This window comes from Cryptotermes secundus, unplaced genomic scaffold (genome assembly GCF_002891405.2).
Source record: "Cryptotermes secundus unplaced genomic scaffold, Csec_1.0 scaffold320, whole genome shotgun sequence".
Classification (NCBI taxonomy): Eukaryota; Metazoa; Arthropoda; class Insecta; order Blattodea; family Kalotermitidae; genus Cryptotermes; species Cryptotermes secundus.
The window spans coordinates 1,315,243-1,337,450 of NW_019731221.1; the positions used below are offsets into that span (position 1 = coordinate 1,315,243).

Here is a 22,208-nt window from a genome sequence, read left to right on the forward strand (position 1 = left end):
TGCAGTCGCGGGGAGGAGTTGCAACACTCCCCGCGACTGCATCCGTTCTGCGGTGGTATGACTCACGGCAAATTGCAGCCGCGGCGCGCACTTGATTGTACGCACTGTATTTATGTGATTCTTATTGACCATTTAAAACCATATTACGAGTATTATGTACAGTGGTTTTCGGCAGAATAGACAGCAGGCTGTAGCGTGCATATGAGTTATGTATCATACACGTATTTTCAAGGGGAGCATATTATCTCCATTTTCCTTATAGGAAATGCCACACCGGAAACGCATGTTGGAGGAAAGGGGAAGTAAAGCACTAGAATTTTAACCTCGATTAAAACATAGATGAGTGGCACATGTTTCAAATTAAATTGAAATTTAAGGCTCAAATTGTATTTTGCAGTGAACCTGAAACGGATTATCTTATATTCTTCTATAGTTTTGTGCTAACTCTTTATTAAACATCATAAACCTGAAGTTTATAAAATTCATATTTGAGAATTCACTTCCTACCTTCCAGAAGATATATTACGCTTCCATTATGAAGATCGGTTAGTTCATACTGTTCAGGAAAATAATCGCTGTTTATTATGAGAGTCATACGAAACACATAAACAAACCTATGAGAAAAAAATTAACACATTGGTTTCCGAGAAATGTGGTACCCCCGCCTTCACACATATACCCTGAGGCAGTAATCAGCACTTCTCTCCGAAACGTTTGTACCTCCATCAAACTCTACAGCGTCGCGTTCCTGAGAACAGCTGTCATAATAACTGCTGTGAGAACCTTATATCTCACAAATCCTGCGTTCCGTTTAGTTCGTTTATGGTTTAAACTGCTAGTTTGGGTCTTACTCAGGGGATACGGAATCTGGATGCAACTTAGCATTGCAAATGAGATGCTGATCTGTGTATGTTAAGTGTAGTCTTCTGTGGCCGGGCTTTTAGGCTTGTATGTAAGCCAGTGCCAAAGAGATCGAAATCTGCCGTAGTCTTCATGACTACTTTCCTTGTCTACACAGTAGTCCAGATCAGCAGTGCTCAGCCTCTTCCACGACGCGCTACGCCTCAGTATGGTTCAGCATCTCGCAACACACCAAAGAACATGTGTGTGTGTGTGTGTGTATGTATGTGCGTTTTTCAGTGTTTATGTACAAGTAGAGGCCTTGCCACGAGCTGATCACATACTCAAGGAGTCCTACCGAATGTCTAAGATCTAGTAAACCGAAGTGAAACAAAGTGTTTCATGAAGGTAGGCCATGGCCAAAGTTGGGGCTGTAGCGCCAGAGGAAAAAATCCATAAAAAGAGTTATTACGTGGACGGATACTGACAAGAATTGAAATTGGCTGACGCAATTTTCTGAGAGACCTTCAAATATGACATCTAATCGAGATGCAATCATTAGTTTCAGGGACGAAACATACGAACAGATTGACTTTATCTCCTCATTTTGCATTTAATTTATACATGTGACACAACATTGACTTCTCTAAACGTTACACTATTTACCGAAGAAAAATTTTAAAATATTCTTCTATACAAAATTTAAAATTATAATTAGAATGAGCAAGGCAAGGAGATGAGGTGGGAAGAACATGTAGCACTAATGGGGGAGAAGGTGAATGCATATAGGATATTGGTGGGAAAAGCCAGAAAGAAAGATACCACTGGGAAGACCAAGGCGTAGGTGGGTGGACAATATTAAAATGGATCTTAGAGAGATAGGATGGGATGGATTTGATTGATCTGGCTCAGGATAGGGACTAGTGGCGGGCTCTTGTGAACACGGTAATGAACCTTCGGGTTCCATAAAATGCTGGTAAATTCTTGAGTAGCTGCAGAATTGGCGGCTCATACAGAAGGGATCACCCTCATATATAAGTAAGTACGAAGTTTAAAATTGTCTTCCTTTCCTCTACCTTCCAACTTGGGGCTTATTGTTAGTGTTGTCAGTGTTTAAAGTGTACTTTATTTCGCTAATTTAACAAATGTGACAAATATAATAGTGTTGTATTATCGAAAGTTCGAGACGGAGAGATTCGAGAAGATGAAATCGAGAGGTAGTTATATTATTTTGTTAAAGATAAGCTTACTTAAATCCTCTTACTGCTACTTAGCGAACATCACGTAACTCAAGGAAGGCTCTGTTGCGGTCTTGTTAACATTTTCTCCTCCGATTTCTACTCCATAAGCTCGCACGAACCTCTTGTTTTTAGCGAATCGCTTTGTCTAATGATGAATTTAATGCAGAGAAACGATTGAAATATGTTCGGGCATTCACTTTGTCACAATCTTCCTATACGTTCAAGGCAGTAACTCATTGTTAATCTGTTTCGTAGCCTGTTTCTCTTTTGAGTCTTTGTGTACACTCTGAAAGGATATGAAATTGTTGTTTTATTCTTTGACGCCTTGATTCATGGGTAATTGCCTTGTATGAGTTTCATTCATACGATAATATATGAATAATTACAATAAGATCCGTGTATTATTCCAGTCTGCTAAGAATGTCCCTCGATGAATGGAAGGAATCTTTATCCATTGGTACGACTGTAACTATTGAACGTCTAAAAAGACTCCGTGGCCTGTACTCCGCAAGCGAACTGTACCGATCGATCGACCGCCGCTTGTAGGCGAAGTTAGTGCCAACTTTTGCGGATAGAGGGTGTTGCGTGGCCAGTGCAATGGATCCCCACGGCCGTTAATCTCGGTTTTCTAGACCGGAGCCGCTATTCCTCAATTATCCTCACGAGGCTGAATGGACCCCGTTCCAGACACACTAGTCCTCGGAAAATCTGGTAGCGCCCGGAATCGAACCCGGATCTCTGAATCTGTACCCAGGAATTCTGACCACTAGACCACAGAGGCGGTGTAGGTGGATATAATGAAAGTTTTGATGTCCTGTTTAAGACTAGAAACTTCTCCCATATTCCACTAATATTTTTCCTTTAACAGTGAAAACACGATGCTATAAAACTATACTTGCCGATTGTGAGGTCGAGTCAAATGAAAATATTATTTTTTTACTAACTAATATAGTGAAAATAGTTTCGTAGAGAAAAAGAAATCCTTTGACTGCATGCAAAGCAACTTCTGCGACGATACGAAACAGAAAGTGGTGCTTGTTGAAGTACATAGCCACTGGAGAAGAAAACTGGGTCCACTTCTACGAGTGCGAAACAGCAAAGAATGGCGCCATCCCAACTTACCGAAACCCGAAAGTTTCCGCACGCCGGCATCTGAGGGTAAATTGATGCTGGCGCTATTCTGGGATCACCAGGTTTCACTTGTAGAACAGAACACTTCCAAGAAAACCACAATCACAAATGCCTCGTATTACAACCTCCTAACGAATCATGTGAGACGAGCCATCAGATCGAAACGTCGTGGACCGTTCAGTGCTGGTGTCTTATTGCTGCATGACAACGCCAGAGACGATCAGGCACATTCGAGTGTCCCCCTCTTCCACTGTTCTCGCGTCACTTTGCTCCTTGTGACTGTCATGTCCTTGGGCCACTCAAGGAGGCGCCTGGTGGAAAGTCTTTCCGATCCGATGAAGAAGTCCAAGAAGCGATGAGTGAGTGACTACGCTTGCTGACTCTTGACTGGCTAACTGACCTATCATACATTCAGTTGACTGACTGAAATAACTGACTGACCAGGACGCGCCATAGCTCAAGCGGTTAGTCGCTGGCTTCCCACCGCGGCGGCCCGGGTTCGATCCCGGGTCTGGTNATCAGCTAAGTATAAGAGAAAATGTATGGCAAATGGAAAAACTAACTAAGAAATGAGTATCAAACTGACCAATTAACGAAGTAACTGAGTAAATGTCCGCCTAACTTAATGATTTATATTGTCTGTCTGTCTCACTCATTCATGGAGCTGAGCCCATCTTGACAAGTCGCCAGTTGTGCAGCTACTCAAGAACTTCCCAGCATTTTATAGAGCTCGAAGATTCATTACCGTGTTTACAAGAGCCCTCCACTGTTCCCTATCCTGAGCCAGATAAATCCAATCCATAACCTCCCATCTTATCTCTCTAAGGTCCATTTTAATATTGTTCACGCACCTACGTCTTGATCTTCCTAGTGGTACTGTCTGTATGGCCAGTTAAATTACATGAGTATAATTACCAACTTGTAGTTCCTGTACCGAGTTCGCCATTTTAGAGATATCAGCATAATTAGCTCTTTCCAGAACTTGTTGTCGCATTAGTCTCTTTGTTTGGCAGGTATATGCGAAGAGTGTGTATTGGCACGCATCAGAGTGGAGGAAATGGAACTTCTGCAGTATGAAAAAGCCACGATTTTTGTCCGCAAGGTTGCAGTCACTGGCGCCAGCAATGATCAGATGCAAGATTCTGGGAAGAGCACTAGCGCTCCACTGTCGGAGCACAAAGACGATCCTGAGTACCAGGTTAGTGGACGTTTCGGCTTATCTAACTGCATAGTACATGAGTCATCTCTTGAGAGTTAATTAGTTGGTCAAGAAATTCTTTGTTATGAAAGCCGAAGGTTTATAACTGTCTTGACAAAACCCATAATTTGACTTAGTCCAATGCCAATTAAATACACTTCACATTCTACATTCTTTTTAAAATCCAATTTTAATGTTATCCTTCTATCCTATATGTATTCATAAAAATGTCTTCCCCATCAGGTTTTCCGACCAGATTTTTTTATGAAGGCCTGTTTCTCGTTTACGCCGTATATGAAAGAGTGAAAGAAGGATTTGGAAGTAGCAGGCACTCGTGGCCTTCTGCAGGAACTATCTCGGCATTCACTCAGTGAAAGTGTGGAAAATTATGAAACATCTGTCGATCCAACCGCTAACGCGATTGTGGTATAGTGACCCAGTTCTGTAGCGACTTAACCCCTTAAAGACAGAATTTCTTCAAAATAATGTTTACAGATTATGCTTGAATAAATAGGAACTTCATTCACCAAGTGCAATTAGAATGATCAAATCAAAGAGGATGAGATGGCCGGAGAATGTAGAACGCATGGGGAGAAGAGGAACGCATGTAAGCTTTTGGTGGGCAAGCTAGAAGGAGGCCGGTCACGGTAGCCGAACGGCCTAAGGCATGCACTCTCTTCGCTCGCTCGGAAGCCGGGATCGTGGGTTCGAATCCCACTCAGGGCATGGATGTTTGTGTCCGTTTTTCTGTGTTTGTCTACAGGTAGAGGCCTTGCGACGACCTGATCACTCGCCCAAGGAGTCCTACCGAATGTGTAAGATCTAGAAAAAACCGAAGTGAACGGAGTTCATGGAGGTAGGCCTAGGCCCACTGGGGCTGTAGTGCCAAGGGGGGGGGAGCTAGAAGGAGAGAGACCACTGGGAAGACCTAGATGTAGGTGGGATAATAATAATATGATGGATCTTAGAGATATAGGATGGGGTGATATGGACTGGATTGATCTGGCTCAGGATAGGGATCAGTGACGGGCTCTTGCGGGCACGATGATGAACCTTCGGATTCGATAAAATGTTGGGAAATTCTTGAGTAATTTCACAACTGGCGGATTCTCAAGAAGTACCTAGCTCCACGGAGTTAGTTAGTTAGTTAGTTAGTTAGTTAGATCTGAATATTCAGTATTCAGTATTGATCTGTACTGGTGGAAATACGAAGATTTCTGGCAATGGCGGGTGCTTCCGATCTTCAAATCTTGTTGTCATCTTGAAATTAACTTATCACTAAATCAGGAAAAAAAAAGAAATAATCACCATTTACAATGGTAATCTGGTGAGCCGGGATAGTTTAGTCGGTATAGCGACTAGCGACGGGGTGGACGACCAAGAGATCGGAGTTCGAATCCCGGTAGGGTCAGGAATTTTCTCTTTTCCGCGTTTCCCAGACCTGCTCTGGGGTCCGTCCAACCTCCTATCCAATGGGTACCGGGGGTAAAGCGGCCGGGCCGTGAATCTGACCACTCACCTCCAACTATTGTCGAGGTCAAGAAAATGTGGATATATACACCCGCTCCCCACACGCCTTCATAGTGTAGTGTTTAATTAGTTAAGCACAGGGACAACTTAACCTTTTTTACCTTTTTAAGATGACAATCTTGCGTACCCGTTCGTGATTTTTCCATAGACACAGCCATCGAAGTTCTTCTGTAAATCTATCCCCTCTTCGCGCCTGCATTTGAACTCCCGTCCCCACCTCATAATGCCCTCTCTCTGAGATTTATAGCTATTCTTTTTACGTATCGTTGAGAATGATAAATTTGATAAGATATCAACACATTCATATTCCGCATGTAGTCCGGATGCTAAGTATATCTAATCTTCAGATTCTCATGAATATGAATAGTGGGCTTAGATTTAAATACTGCTGCTGATTTATCACATTAAATTGCAGAAGGACCGTTTTATCTGTGTGCTGTGTCTGAGACATCTTGATTCTGATAATGAAAACAGACATGTATATTTGACAACCTAAAAGGACACTGTTCATAATAATAACGTTTGGAGTTAGGTTATATGAAACATTGCATAACAGATAATATATTTGTGTTTTATAATTGAAAACATTCCTCGGGCAATACGTGTTATGTTGTTATGTTCAAAAGAAAGATCCCGAGAAAATATTAGTACCTGAGTTTGTTCTTTTGCTGGTCACGGTAGCCGAGCGGTCAAAGGCGTGCACTGTCTTCGCTCGCTCGGAAGCCGGGATCGTGGGTTCGAATCCCACTCAGGGCATGGATGTTTGTGTGCGTTTTTCTGTGTTTGTGTACAGGTAGAGGCCTTGCGACGAGCTGATCACCCGCCCAAGGAGTCCTACCGAATGTGTAAGATCTAGAAAAACCGAAGTGAACGGAGTTCATGGAGGTAGGCCTAGGCCCACTGGGGCTGTAGTGCCAAGGAAACAAAAAAAAAAAGATGAAAGTGCGTATTGATGTCAGTGTGCCATCAGTATGATATTCTGGAATATAATACCGTGTAACCCAGTATGCAGGTACGGTCGTTTCGGAGAAATCAACTATCTCCACATTCATCTAACCTGAAGATGAAGGCAGTAGATTCCTCTGAAACTTTGGTACCCAACTATCTAACTATACAGAGTAACATCCCAGACAACCGATGTAATGACCTCAGATCTTGTATCAACTGCAAACACTACAATGAGACGCCTCATGGTTTCCAAAATATACGGAATTTCTGTCAAACGCTTAAAGATCTAAAGTGAGGTAGCAAGTTGACGTGGTAAACCTAGACGTAGATATCGGATAATATTAAAATTGGGTTTAAAACGATATGTTATAAGGATATTAGCGGGATTTCATTTCAACGGCTCCATTTCATGTACATGTTGATGAACGTTAGGGAGAATAACTGTCAGATGTTTCGCCGTTTGAAGCTTGAAATTAATTTAATTAATATTAAAAAAAATCAGTGTGTACCTCATGGAAATACACTGTGTCTTGATAACAAAGGCCAATCAGTTAATACAACTTATGGAGTCTTATGACTGGAGTGTGTGTGTGTGTGTGTGTGGCAAAAAGGAAGGGCTTTTTGATGTCGAAGCAGGTAGGTACGTATAATGTTATGTGTTAAAGAGTTAAGTGAAATCCTGCATCATGGACCTGGATCCATCCTTCTCTTTTGCACGGTGACGTGATCCTACATCGCAGATGCTCTTAGATTCGGCAGCCTCTTCTACAGCGATCGTATCTATTAGAATGCTGCAGGCCACTACGAACACAATGATGGCTCTTATCAACACATTTTTCAGTTCTAAAATTATTAAGAATAGATAATTATTATCATTAAACACCCTATTAATAATCTTGGCGTCTTTCTTCCTTCTCTCGAATCTAAATGCTTTTAACCCTGGAGCCGGTTATGTCTACTGTTCTGTAATTTAGAAAGACGATGATGATGATTGTTGATTTCCTTTTTATGAGTACCTGGTAACTATTTCTTGTGGTATAGGGTGATACTTCAGGAGGTATCTCCTAGTTCTAGTTATGACTTGATTCATTTAATAATTTCCTTGATTCAAACTGTTTAGGTTATGTCGACCGGAATCATAATCAAATTCTGTACCAGTTTTGTGTAACTTTAAAAACGTGATAAAATTATCTCTGGCGACCAGTTCCGTTAATTTGGAATCGATTCCTTGATGGTGGAATTAAATAATGTCTTGGAAAACTTGGATGTCCATCCAGAATTGATCTGATCACTTGTAGTTACCGTGTAGGCTTCAGGTTGCACAGAGTTATGAAAGTTTGTTAAAATAGGAATGTCCCGTGTACTTTCTGTTCGATGGTATAGGAGCTGTTTGTGGTGATGCGTTAATTAACATTATGCCCAAGTTAACATTTATACTGAAATATGCAAGGAGAAGGAAGAATGTTTTCTAACAAATTTTTAACATTGCTGGGGTTGGAGTCCAACTGGGTCCATTCGGCACGGCGGCCACTGATTGGCCTATTGTAGCCTGCCCCGGGTGATGATGATGATGATGATGATGGAGAATTTGGTGGAATGAAGATTGGCGGGGGAAACCGAAGTACTCGGAGAAAACCTGCCCCAGCGCCACTTTGTCCACCACAAACCCCACTTGACGAGATCCGGGATCGAACCCTGGCCGCCGCGGTGGGAAGCCAGCGTCTAACCGCTTGAGCTATGGCGCAGCCTTGCTAGGGGTTAGGATACATCTTGCAGTGCGTGAACTGTGTCCTGTAGGGAGATGGGATGGTAGCATCTGAGGAGCTGAGGCCGACGCGAATGCAACGGCTAGTACCGCACGATATTGTACTATGTACGGACTTTTCTGTAGGTGCTGAAAGTGACACAAGACCTGTCGGCATAGTCTGGTTTCATCTGTTGTTGCTATTGTCACGTATCCTGGTAACGCGACAAGAAATGAATGGGTTCTGGGTTAGACTAAGCTGTTTATTCGATAAGTTGTTTGCAATTGCAATTACAATCACCCAAAAATAACGTCTTCCATGCTGTGCCATCTGGCTAGTCCGTCGTCTTATGGTTCTTAGCTGAGCTGGTTTCTTTTGTTCTCAGCTTTGCTCCGTTCTCCTCTCAAGTCACATCAAAGTCACATTGCGACTTACGGCTCATGACCAGATATTTATTACTGTTTGACAGTTACGGTCTTGTTTTTGTGTGGCGACCTCTCTGACGAGAGGACGGGTCTTGACTTTTGTATATGCTGCTGGCCCTTGCAAGCGCAGTCTTTCTTGTGTCCGAGTCCCTTAGGAATCGCGACCATATTTTACTGTCTCGGATTTGAGACTTCCCTTCTCGTCACCTCCTATGACTCGCAGGGTTACGGTTCAGGTGTTCGAACCCGCCTCCATACGGGTCTCGTTCTCCGCTCTGTTCTGGTCTGGTCTCTTATATTCTACAGTCGGACGGACTAGAGGACACCTTCAAGGATTTCGTTTCACGTGGATAGCGTATTCGTTGCCACGGTAACTACACTAGTTCTGGCTTTCACTTCCGTGGTAACGTCTGTTATGTATGCGTTGTCACGTGAACCTCTTTCATTCTCACCCCGACAACGAAACAGAACCGTTGATACCGAGCCGTTGCCTACCAATGGACACCCGCTGTGACTCAGATATTCTGGCTTTTAGGCGGCACGCCACACTATTATTAATTAGTTAAAAAGAGGTGGTTAATTTGTGCTGTAGAACTGATTGTATATGAATTAGAACATTCTTTGTATAACCATCATGAACTTTGCTACTGAACGTCGCTCTTAGGCGGCTAGCGCTCGTGCTTTCTACGCGGTAGGTGCCGTGTTCTGATGGTGGCTGAGTTTTCCATTATTTTCCTGTCCCTCCAGAAAATGTATGGTACCCAAAAAGTGCTTTCAAAATAGTCTTTTGCGATCACCCTAACACTCTTAAGTATCCAACGTTATTCTTCTCATGCGCACTACATTCTTTACACATCCAGTTCTCCATGAATTGACTGTTCTAATTATATTTAGCTTTTCTGTGTTTTGTGTACAGGTAGAGGCTTTGCGACGAGCTGATCACCCGCCCAAGGAGACCTACCGAATGTGTAAGACCTAGAAAAACCGAAGTGAACGGAGAAGTTCATGGAGGTAGGCCTCGGCCCACTGGGGCTGTAGTGCCAAGGAAAAAAAATTATATTTAGCGAATAGTGTAAATTATGGGGCTCCTCATTATGCAGTTTTCTCAAACCTCATATTATTTCATCCGTATTCGGTCAAAATATTCTTCTCAGCACCCTGTTCGCAAATACCCTCTGTCTGTGTTCTTCCCTTAGTGTCAGGGACAAAGTTTCACACTATAATTATTTATGCTTTGACTAATTAAACCTTTCTTTATAACTAGCTCAATTATACAGAATAGAATGTTAATTACCCTAACATTCTCTTCTGATAACTGGGCAAGTTTTAAGGGCGGGGTTGACTAATCCAAGCATAAATCTTTAATGACCTTTACAAGTGTTAGGAATAACTGGTCTGTCTCGGCTCTTAGAAAACAGGATTTTGATATCTCATGAAGTCTTGTCGGCTCTATCTTACAGTTCGCGGTGGTATTACTATATTAGCTTATTCGTTTAGACTTTAGGGTGGAACCAGAATAGTTTAGTTAGTGGTTTCACTGTGAAATCACCCCTCAATTATCTTGGGGGGGGGGGCACGCGGTAGCGAAGTTGGTTGATTCACTGTGCTACAAGCTGGAAGGTCGGGGGTTCGATTCCCAATGTGGTCATCGATTTCATTTTTCAATTTACCTAATTTTCGTATTCCGGTAGGATTAAGAATTTTCTTTTCTCCACTTCGTCCAGACCGGATCTGGGGTCCACCCAGCCTCCTATCCAGTGGGTATCGGGGTTCTTTCCCCGGAGGTAAAGCGGTCGGGGCTTGAAGCTGATCACTCACCTCCAGCGAGTGCCGAGGTCAAGAAAATATGGATCTAAACATGCACTCCCCCATACGCCTCCATGGCGTGGCGCTTAATTGGTTAAGCACAGGGACAAGTTTACTTTTTATACCCTCTTCTAGTTAGTTATTGGAGAGGGTGGATTTCCCCATGCACTGAGACCTGTATTGGTCCATTGTGCTTCCCTCTATGATTTCTACCAGTCTCTATATCCTACCGGTACTGGTGCTTACCATCAGTCCCGCCCAGCCAGCGAGACCGGCTCTACTAGCTGAGAGGTATCTATAATGCTTCCCCCATCTACCAGAGGTATTAGAGACTGCTGTTGGGCGGGAAACGTCCGTTAATTTGGCTCAGTGACCTCGTTTGGAGATATGAGGTTCTTTTACGTGCCGTAAAGCTACGACACGGGACCCACGGCTTAAAGTCCCTCCCGGAGGACTTGTTCCCTGATTTTTTTCCGCCCTTAAAAATTCGACGACCTCCGCCGGGTATTTGAACCCACGTACTACGAGTCATGAGGTGGGAACGTTACCTCTAGACTACGGGGGCCGCTCTACCCTCTTCTACAAAGGGATATTTTACTGTCCCGGAATTCGTTTGGAAAGACGGAGAAGAGCAGTGAAAATCCTAGGAGATAGTGTGTCTTAGACCCCAACTGGATAGCTCCCGACTCACTGTCAACCTGCTCGTACATTGTATTGATTGATACTCGTATGTTGGTACCATGTTGTAGTCTGAGAGCTGCAAACATTCCAAGAGACGATACTGCCTTTATCTTCGGGCATCGCCCCCTCATGTGCAACGTAGTGACTAAACATAGAGGAACACAATATGAATCCTCAAATTTTAGGTACATATGTGCACCTTTTTATCGATCAACTTGTAATATGAGCATTGTCATACCCTCAGGAAATGTTTGGTTCCCTCGTATAGTTTATGTCATGAGACGTAACATCTATTGAATATTATTAAGCATTGTTATGAATGCACTTAGCAGTGATTGCTAGATTTGTCTTCCTCAGACTCCAATTGTATACGCCACTCACAGTAACCGTGGAGTGCGCGTAAGTACTGTTGAGGAATACACAAGTTGAAAGCTTTGTTCACATTGAACTGATATCCGCAGCAGTATACATTAAAGAGAAGATAAAATGAAAGTTTGTATCCTCGTGTGAAAGACTATCCCTCCGGATTGTTTCCTTAGGCGGATACGTTTCGCTACATCCTGGTTGAGAGTTTCAGTTCACGTTGATGTAAGATGTAAAGCAGCAGTTGCAGCTGGACTCGTAAAAGCTGTTGTTGTATTACTGAATAGATTCGCAGTCATATAGAATGCACTATCATACTATTATTGTTGTTATTTTATTTTAATGAAGAACTTATTACTTAAATACAGACTACCGTATCTCAAGCTTGTCGTGTGTAACCTCAAAGTATCTTATAAATACAGGTACCGCCATATTAGGTAAAAGAAGGTAGAGCTATCCTTGTAGCAAGCCATGGAGGTCCGTAGGGTTGTGAGACGTCGAGGCTCTCACATTCTGTAGACAGTCGGTCCACAGATGGCGGTGAGGTTTCCAGCGTTACGCGCCGGCCGCCCTTTAGCCCCCAGGGAAATTCCTGGTACTCATTTCTGTTAGAGGCTGAGTCGATCCCAGGGCCATATTGCAGGTGGAAGGATTAGGACAACTGAAAAAATCCACCTCGTCGGGATTCGAACCCGCGACCGTCCGGCTTGTAGCATAGTGCCTGAACCAGCTACGCTACCGCCTACCCCTCTCCCCCAGGTAGCGCCATAGCTTTATAAAGTTGTATCTGTGTATCTTGTTCAGTGATCTTATTGTGTTGCACATTTGGTTAAATCTATTTATTTTGTTTCGAAATCTCTGTTGTTTGTCACCGAAACTGTATATTCTAAGTGTTTACAGCGATTTGCTTGTTATGACATAAGATCTGAAGCTTTCGCGGTGGCTGAGGTTTATAAAATCTTCTCGGGCTATCAGCCATGTCAGTTTCATGGGCCGTCTCCCTCTCCCTCATCGTCAGTTGATCGGCTGAAGTTGTTCATGTGATCATTCATCACTATTTTAGTTCTCATGTTCAGCTTTCCTGTCACAGCCATTGCCTTGGTCTCATTTACTGAAATCTTCAAATTTATTTTACATTTATATTATTTGAATTTCATCTTCGGCACTCGCCAAGATTTCCTTGACATCCTTGAATAAGATTGTGTGAGTATTTAGAATTAAGTCGTTTGCTAAAATATTTTGTTTGATCATCTGCAGCCTATTTTTTATGACTTCGTCACCGTAAATCTTAAACAGTACCGATGTTAAAGGGCAACCTTGTCGAACTCCTTTGTTAATTTATATAGGAGTATTACCATTTACTGTGTCTTTGCTTGTATTTTGGTTAAGATATCTAGACGATAAAGTTATTGACTATAGATAGAATATCTGGAGAAAATAACACTGCAGAATCTCGAAACGTGCCTTTAGCTACTGCCCCTAGGAAGAAGATATGTTGGTACACCTAAGAAGACATGGCCTGACGAAATAAATAGAGTCGGAACAGGTTTGTCTAGCGATAAAATTTTAGACTTTTATCTAAGGAGGCACATGGTATCTTTCGGCGAATGCAGATAAGAGTCCTTTAATATTATCATAGTCTCCTTCCACATCCCTGTCTCATCACGTTTATGGATACCTCATCTCATTTATCAGTATATAACCTCTTGAATTGAAACGGCATCGTTAAATAACATACACTCAAGAATTTGTAGGCACAAAGAGAAACATTGTGCTGTTCTCTTTTAACCTACATTTCTCTGTAGTCTCCTTTCCCCCAGTTATTCCTCTTTCTCTCCTTTATTTTTCGGCTGTGAATCGGAAGCTCGTCGGCGTCCCGGTGCCGGCGGCAAAGCTGACTGGAAAGACGCCGGTTGAATCGCGGGTGTCGGTAGTGTCGCCAGGAAATAGCGAGAGAAGCAGAACCCATCCTCTCGCTCCGACGCAGTCTATTCACGAGACGGGTTTGCTTGCTCGTTTCCTATAACCGGCTATTGAGCCTGGCACGCCGGCGGCGGCGGCGCGGCAGCAGACGGCTCCGTCTCGCACCTTTCCGCCGGAGCTGGCAACTGCAAAATGCGCATCACAACAGTAATGCTACTGAGAGGCTTGTTGTAGCAGTGACGCCTCAGGCTCGTAGTCTGGAGTTACTCGCTTCGAATCTCAGACAGGACGCCGGTTATCCTGACAGGCTTTCGTAGTTCTTTCTCAGTTCCTCCAGGCAGATGTCAAGATTAGGTCATGACCGCTTCCTTCCAGATGCTTTCCAGTTTATTATTTTACAGAGCGTTCAGTCAAGGAGGAAACTTCGCAACATCGTTGACCGGGCCCAATATTCGTAACAGATTGCTGCTGTAACTGTAACGGAGAGCGTTTATCAGCGCTAATGACTCATTCTGCTATCAACAGTTACAGTAGCAATCTGTGAGGAATGTTGTGCCGGATCAGCGGTGTTGCGAAGTTTCTTCCTTAACTGAACGCAATGTACTACTCGACACTATGTATTATACGTACTGACGGCTGCGTAAACGTTCCGCCACACAGCGCTACGCTATGTTCGCTACGTACGCTGTGTACACTCTGCGACGCTGGTAACATAGGGAACATAGCGTGCGTAGCGTACGGAAGTCTGTGTGGCCAGTCACATTGGCAATAAAGGGAGATATTTTTCTGTTCGTATAGCGTACATAGCGTACGTAGCGCTCTGTGTGGCCTAACATTGACATAGTCCACTAACCGAACCTAGTCATTATCATCCTGTTAGCTATGCAATCTCTTCACGAACATCGTAAATGTCTCTTCTCCCTGGTCACTTATGTTGTAATGTTTTGTTATAGGCCTGTGTTAATTTTATTATCGTTTCCAATCATTTCGATAATTTTATATACAAATGATGATTGGATTTTTAATTTTCGCTTGTCGGCGAAGTTAGTGATAACTTTTTGCAGATAGAGGGTGTCACGTGGTCAGCGCAGCGGATTCCCACGGCCGTTAATCTCGGTTTTCTAGACCAGCTCGTCCCTACCTCCAGAAATAGAATCCAGTCTCCGAAACGTTGTGCTTTGAAAAATAAACAGGGCGGTGTTTTTAGATAAAGACAACGATGGATGATGTCCAAAAATATAATATTTGCTCATAAATCAAGAAACGGATCGGCCGTGGAGCACACGTTGAATAACTGAAAAGTACATACAAAATATTTACACGATTTTAATGACTAGACACGGGGTTTGAATTGATAATTGGATATATTGAATTCTTACAACTCGTGACTACAAAGAATTTTGGGGCTATCGCTAATTCGCTCACTTTATAACTCACTATAACACGCACTAAGTCTTCTCAGTTCCTCTGCCCTAGTGGTTGCCTGGTAACAGCTCCTAATAGTGCCCTCTTGGGGACTATCTCGCACATAACCCATGGCTCCAAATGTTTTTACGAGTACATTTGCTGAGCCACCACTGTCCATTCACTGGCTATCCCCGGCTCTCACTCTGGTCGACTGTCGGTTAGATTGCTGCTGGTCCTCATCAGCATAATCATTCTAGACTTTTGAACAAGATTCTGTTTTTGTCCTAGACATGTCCGTGATTGAGAAATGAGGATCCTCTTCGACGAGGGGAGAGGTCGGTCTTTCTGTGTAGGCGCTACATTTGTTGCACCGTAGATTTCAGGATATCCGCGCTGTCACGGCTTCCATGTCGCTATGGACTCTGCGCTCTTTGTCACTGCACTATTCTAAGTAACATTTAGACTATACATACAGAGGTTTTCTGTCAATGCAGGCTCGTGCAGCAGGTTACCACCACTCGGAAACTGAGTCAGAGTGAGAGTCGCTTTACGACTGGCGATTTATCGTCAATCAATTCGTCTGGGCCCCAAGCCCCTTGAGGCTGACAACGTGATTCGTTTTGCAACTGAATCCTTTATGTTACAGTCCTTATGTAATATCCTCTCTGATGAGAAGATGGGGCTGTCTCTTATGAATATGCTTGGCCTTTGTCAAATTCACATATCGCACATGTAACATGTTATTGAAAAGTCTTTCTTTTGTACTGTGCGCAAGTCCTCTGTCAGTACAGGCTTTGGAAACAGATCATCCCTGTTTTACTTATCTTATGTTGCAGCGGCAGATTAGTCACGTGAACGGTCGTAAGATTGACCGCCGCCGAAACTGAGCTTGGTCCGTCGATCGGTTGAATCTCTGCACCCTCTATCCTATCACTGACAAACTGTGTCCTCCTAACTGCTGATGTGATTCTCTTATATACGAAAAAATAAAAAAACATGTACCTAATTCAGGATTCTCATTCCCCTGTCCCACCTGACCTCCTATACTCCCACTAAATCTAACTTATATTTTTATATTACACCGCCTCTGTGGTCTACAGAGGCGGTGTAATATCTGTCTACAGATCCAGAGGTCCGGGTTCGATTCCCGGCGCTACCAGATTTTCCGAGAAGTAATGAGTCTGGAACGGGGTTCACTCAGCCTCATAAAGATAATAGAGGAGCTATTTCAAGGAAATAGAAACTCCGGTGTTGAAAACAGAAATTGACGGCCTTGGGGATTCGTTGCGCTGACCACGCAGCACCCTCTATCCGCTAAAGTTGGCACTAACTTCGCCGACAAGCTGTGGTCGCTCGGTCAGTATAGTTTGCTTGCGGACTACAGGCCACGGAGTATATATTCTGATATTTCTTTCGCAATTGTCATGAGCTAACCTGCCTTATATAGACTTCATACATTTCACGTACCAAATCTCATGTCCAGTTTTCTTCGCTTAACTTGTTTATCCAAAGAATCTGTCCAAATCCGAGGAGCTTTGTGACATATCGTAATAAGCTTATTGTATAAGGTCAGTAGTTTTTAGCCCCACACCCAAAACCCAAGCTGGAAGACCACTCCTTGTGGACTGTCCGGGACTGCTTACTGAGTATATTCTTAGCTGTTCTTCGTATCTCGAGGCCGTCTTCTTCATCCGCAAGCTGAGGACGCGCCATGCCGTGGTGACAAGGGACCCACCCTAACATGGCAGCAATAGATGACGTTTCTTATTAAACTGTTCAAGTTTTCAGCCCGCATGTCGAAATATAGTTGGAAACTGATATAATTTTACTTCCCTAACGGAGCATTTCTGGGCGTATATTACAAACAGTTTCGTCTCCTACCCCTAATCATTTTGAGTCGGTATAGCGACTGGATACGGGCTGGACGACAGAGGGGTCAGAGTTGGAGTCCTGGTAGGGTCAAGAATTTTCTGTTCTCCACGTCGTCCAGACCGGCTCTTGGCCCACCCAGCCTCCTATCCAATGGGTACCGGAAGTAAAGCGGCCGGGGCGTGAAGCTGACCACTCACCTCCAATTAGTGCCTAGGTCAAGAATATGTGTATCTATACATCAACTCCCCCATACGACTTCGTGGCATAGGTCTTAATTAGTTAAGTACAGGGACACCTTTACATTTTACCCCTAATCAATAGGACAAAACACTGTATTATTTCATGCGGTGCAGTAGGTTGTATTACTCCTTTCTGTTGGTTTATGTGTTATTTACCGACACTGTGTGGACATCCGCAGCTGTTCTGAACATTCATGTGTTATTCTTGGTGACCTGAGTCCTATAGAATCCGACCCTAAGAAAGGGATGTTAGGGGTGGAGTGGGAAGCTCCAGGGCGCCAAGTAAGGGTGTTGATAGGATATAGGGAATAGAAGTTGAATGTTGAGGATGTCTAGTAGGTGGAGTACAGAACACTCTGAAATGAGTCTGGAGAACTCTTCTTAGGGATATCTGATTTTTCCGTTTTATTATTTTATTTTTTTTCACCATTTTCCACTTTCCCAGTTGCTCTTCATACTTCAAATTTCCACGGGGGCACGCGGAAGCGTATTTGGTTGAGGCACTATTCTACAAAGCGGAAGGTCGCGGGTTCAATTCCCAACGCGGTCACTGAATTTTTCAATTTGGCTAATCCTTCCAGTCGCACTATGGACTTGGGTTCGACTCAGCCTCTAACAGAAATGAGATGAGGAATCTTCCTGGGGTTAAAGAACGGCCGGCGCGTAAGGCTGACAACATCACCGCCATGTATGAGCCGACTGTCTAGAAAATGTGGGAGCCTCGACATCTCACAACCCTATGGGCCTCCATGGCCTGTTACAGGGATACCTTTACCTTTTCTTTCCGATTATTTACCGATTGTACAACCGCCTCTGTGGTCTAGTGGTCAGAATTCCTGGCTACAGATCGAGAGGTTCCGGGTTCGATTCCCGGTGCTACCAGATTTTCTGAGAAGTAGTGGGTCTGGTACAGGGTACACTCAGCTTCGTGAGGACAATTGAGGAGCTACTTCAATGGAAAAGTAGCGGCTTCAGTCTAGAAAACCGAGATTAACGGCCGTAGGAATCCGTTGCGCTGACCACGCGACACCCTCTATCCGCAAAAGTTGGCACCGCCGACAAGCGGCGGTCGCTCGGTCGGTATAGCTTGTTTGCGGACTAAAGGCCACGGGACCGCTAGAAAATGTGATCGCAGCTTCGAATTCTGCTCGGGACCTAAATGTTTACTCGCATTTTTTTGTGTTTGGAAGAATGATACATTGTATATAATAATTCTTGGACTATTTAATGAGTCTTTTTCAATTGCGTACTTTTGTAGAACCGAATTGTAGGATGATTGTCTGAATGAATGATTGGGAACTCCGATTGTTCCATGCAGTATTTAGAGCGACCCAGCTCAGCTTAGTAAAGATGGAACTTCAGGAAGCCACTATGAATTGCGCTTGTATTGTACCCGCGTCAGAAGTCCATACTGTTGCCATATTTGTGTTTTTGATGGCAGGGAGTTATAAGTCATAAATATGTGTTGCCCTCTAGCGGCACGAAGCTCAAACTGATTCTAAACTCTAGCTCAGAATTAAGGTTTCACAGAAGATACTTCCTTCTTAAAAAGTCCTAAAGATTAAGCGAGGGGCGTTATATAAAGAAATTCCGCGTACTTGAACAGGGGGCACGCGGTAGCGTAGTTGGTTGAGGCACTATGCTACAAGTCTGAAGGTCGCGGGATCGAATTCTGATGAGGTCATTGGATTTTTTTTTCAATTTACCTAATCCTTCCAGGCGCACTATGGCCCTTGGGTCGACTCAGCCTCTAATAGAAATGAGTACCAGGAATGTTCTTGGGGTTAAAGGGCGGTCGGCGCGTAAGGCTGACAACCTTACCGCCATCTATGAGCCGATTGTCTAGAAAATGTGGGAACCTCGACATCTCACAACCCTATGGGCCTCCACGGCCTGTTACAGGGATACCTTTACTCTACTTTTACATACCTAAAACAAGCATTACCTGAAAACCTTAAGTGATCCATCTTTTTTTAGGGATGTACTGCGAAACGGCAAAAACTCGCAGTTCCGTCCTGCAGTTCCTCGACTTCTGGAGTATCGGCCTCTGCTGGAGATACGAGGGTACGCAAGAGTACGCGTCATCGGCGCATGCGTGGAGAGAAGCAGCTCAGCGTCTCTTCGAAACTCACCTTGCTGGAACTCAAGGTGATGGTAAGTTATTATTACCCTATCGTGCATAATGTATAAGTCTGCTGAAATATTATACGGTACTTCGTTGCTCTGTAAGATAAGAAGCAGCACCCCAACGTACGAGCTCTGGAATTGGAGGCTGTCCTAATTCAATTCAGTTCACATCTTCACAGATCGTTTCTGTGGAGTCCATTTTAATATTGTCTTCTTATCCGCATATAACCAAGTGAAAGGAATTGGCTGCGCAACAAGAGTCCGTAACTGTGTTAACGATAGCTTCACCGTCTTCTTCAGATTCACCTTCTCACAAGCGAGACCGTTTGCCTAAACATCGTGCGAATGAAGCTCCCCGAAATCTGCACTTGGACACTGGCAATCGGCTTTGTGCTTTGGCTACGTTTCCCCCTGAGAATAAGCCATAAATTGTGCTGCATAGGATGCTGGGTTGCCCCAGAGTCAGGTTTGGAAAGAAGAAATTTTTGTCCGTTGTGGGAATGGAACCTTGGCTACCCAGTCACAGCTATAGTTCCATTAAGTTCCTTTATTTAAATGCTTGCCAACAGCGAATGGCCTATAACAGGCGAGCACTGAAAATATAATAATAATAATAAATCTATCCCTGTAACAGGCCGTGGAGGCCCATAGGGTTGTGAGACGTCGAGGCTCCCATATTTTCCCTAGACATTCGGCTCATAATTGGTGGTGAGGTAAGCCTTAGACGCCGGCCGTCCTTTACCCCTCTAGGGATCTTCCTGGTACTCATGTATGTTAAAGGCTGAGTCGACCCCAGGGACATAGTGCGGCTGGAAGGGTTAAATCAATTAAAAGATCCACCTCATCTGGACTCGACCTTTCTACTGTAGCTTAGTGTCTCAACTAACTACGCTACCGTGCGCCCCCATAATAATAATATGCAGTATTTTGGAGATTATATGTTTAGTATTAATTAATTCCTAGTACTCATATCTGTTAGAGGCTGAGTCGACCCCAGGGTCATAGTGCGGCTGGAAGGATTAGGTCAATTGAAAAACACCCAGTGTCCTCATCGGGACTTGAACCCGCAACCATCCCGCTTGTAGCATAGTGCCTCAACCAACTACGCTACCGCGTTATATAATTTTCCTAGGGAGTAAAGCGCGGCCGGCGCTAAAGGCTGACAACCTTACCGCCATCTTTGAGCCGACTGTCTAGATAATGTGGGACCCTCAACGTCTCACAACCCTACGGCCCTTCATGGCCTGTTACAGGGATAGCTTTACTTTTTTATATGTTTAATATTTCTCCCAAAAAGTGAGCCCCATTTTATACCTGTTGATTCCGTTCAGAATTCGGTTCTTACGTTCCTGCTTAACATATAATTATTTTACACTAACTTCATCAGTAAGGCTAGTAAGAAGATATTAGACTCTGCTTAAACCCTTAATCCCATCTCAGCCGAAAGGTCAGTCATTATTAATTCAGCTTTCCTTATAACGGTAGTTCCAGTGTTTTGGCTTGTTTGCGAGCTGAAACGCGTTGCATATTGGATTTTACCATAATTCCATCCCCTTTATCGCGTGTAAAATATTCAGTCTTCGGCCTTCAGTCACCTACTGCCATTGCTTACACTTGCTTACACAAGCAAAGCTTGTAACATTCGAGCAGCGCTTTGCTGGGTCAGTTCAATGTTATTATTCGAGAACCTTCCCTGATTCACGGATCGCTGAATCTGTGGTGGGTTTTCCAAGAACCAGTACCCTATCTGCCACTGTACAGTACAAATAATAGCCCACGTATGTAATTATTAGACCTACTGTCACGTTTATATAAGTTTATTTATGGTACCTCTATAAGAATATCACCTTTATATGATATTAACATCGAAAAAGATTCACGAATTTATACAAAATAATTGAAGTTATAGATCTCGAGGAATATCCGGTCGTTGCGTAATGAAAACAATAATAATCACAGCGAATGAGAATTGTATGTAAGTAGTAATTTTGAACATAAACTACGTATTTAGTAACTGAAAATCTTACTGTACTCTGTTTGGAATAATTATTGACTAGACATAAACACAAGCTGAGCAGGTAGCTATGAAATTTTGGCCTCCTAGCGGCTGGCCTCAGATCTCAACCAAAGAACATTTCGTGCAGTTTGTTTCTCGTAGCAGTCAATACCAAGTAAGATTTGAGGTTTTCACGGCGGTGACTATGTTGCACCTGCTCTCGCTGGTTCGCTCGCGGATTTCTTCTTGTCTTCTATCCTGAAGATGGAGGCGATACGTTCCTCCGAAACGTCGGTTAACACAATAGCTGCACGGTGCCGCATCACAGAAGACTGCTTTCTTCACAGTCTATGCTAAGGCTACAGAAAGAAGACCCTTGAATTGATCCACTCCATATGCTCCTTGAACTGTTAGGTAGGCCGCATACCGGCATGCGTCAACACATGTAACAGTCAAGACCCGATGTCTGCGACATGACGCAAAGAAAGGAGCACAGTTGAAACGAATGAGATTATGAAAACCGCCGCACACCGGTCTTCATGCTGACGAATCACGAATGAAACAAGACTGCGTCTTTTGTCTCATGTCTTGATGCTTGTCTTGATGGTGTGCGGCCTCCTTTAGTGCTTATGCCTCAAAAGTACTTTCTGTATATTCTTCTTTATTCGCTTTGCCACTCTCTTAACGCAGATAATGTTAATATTGGCCAGTAGGATGCTAAATCCGTCTGGGTAAG

The 22,208-nt window shown here is 43.6% G+C and overlaps 1 protein-coding gene across 1 annotated transcript in view; it reads left to right on the top strand.

The window, feature by feature from the left end:
• Positions 1-22,208, top strand: part of LOC111866479 (ubiquitin carboxyl-terminal hydrolase 48) — a 281,194-nt gene that overhangs the window by 159,587 nt on the left and 99,399 nt on the right. The window contains exons 17-18 of the mRNA XM_023855451.2: positions 4,226-4,410; positions 19,327-19,503. Of these exons, the coding sequence (XP_023711219.1) occupies positions 4,226-4,410; positions 19,327-19,503 (362 nt within the window). The remainder of the gene's footprint in view (positions 1-4,225; positions 4,411-19,326; positions 19,504-22,208) is intronic.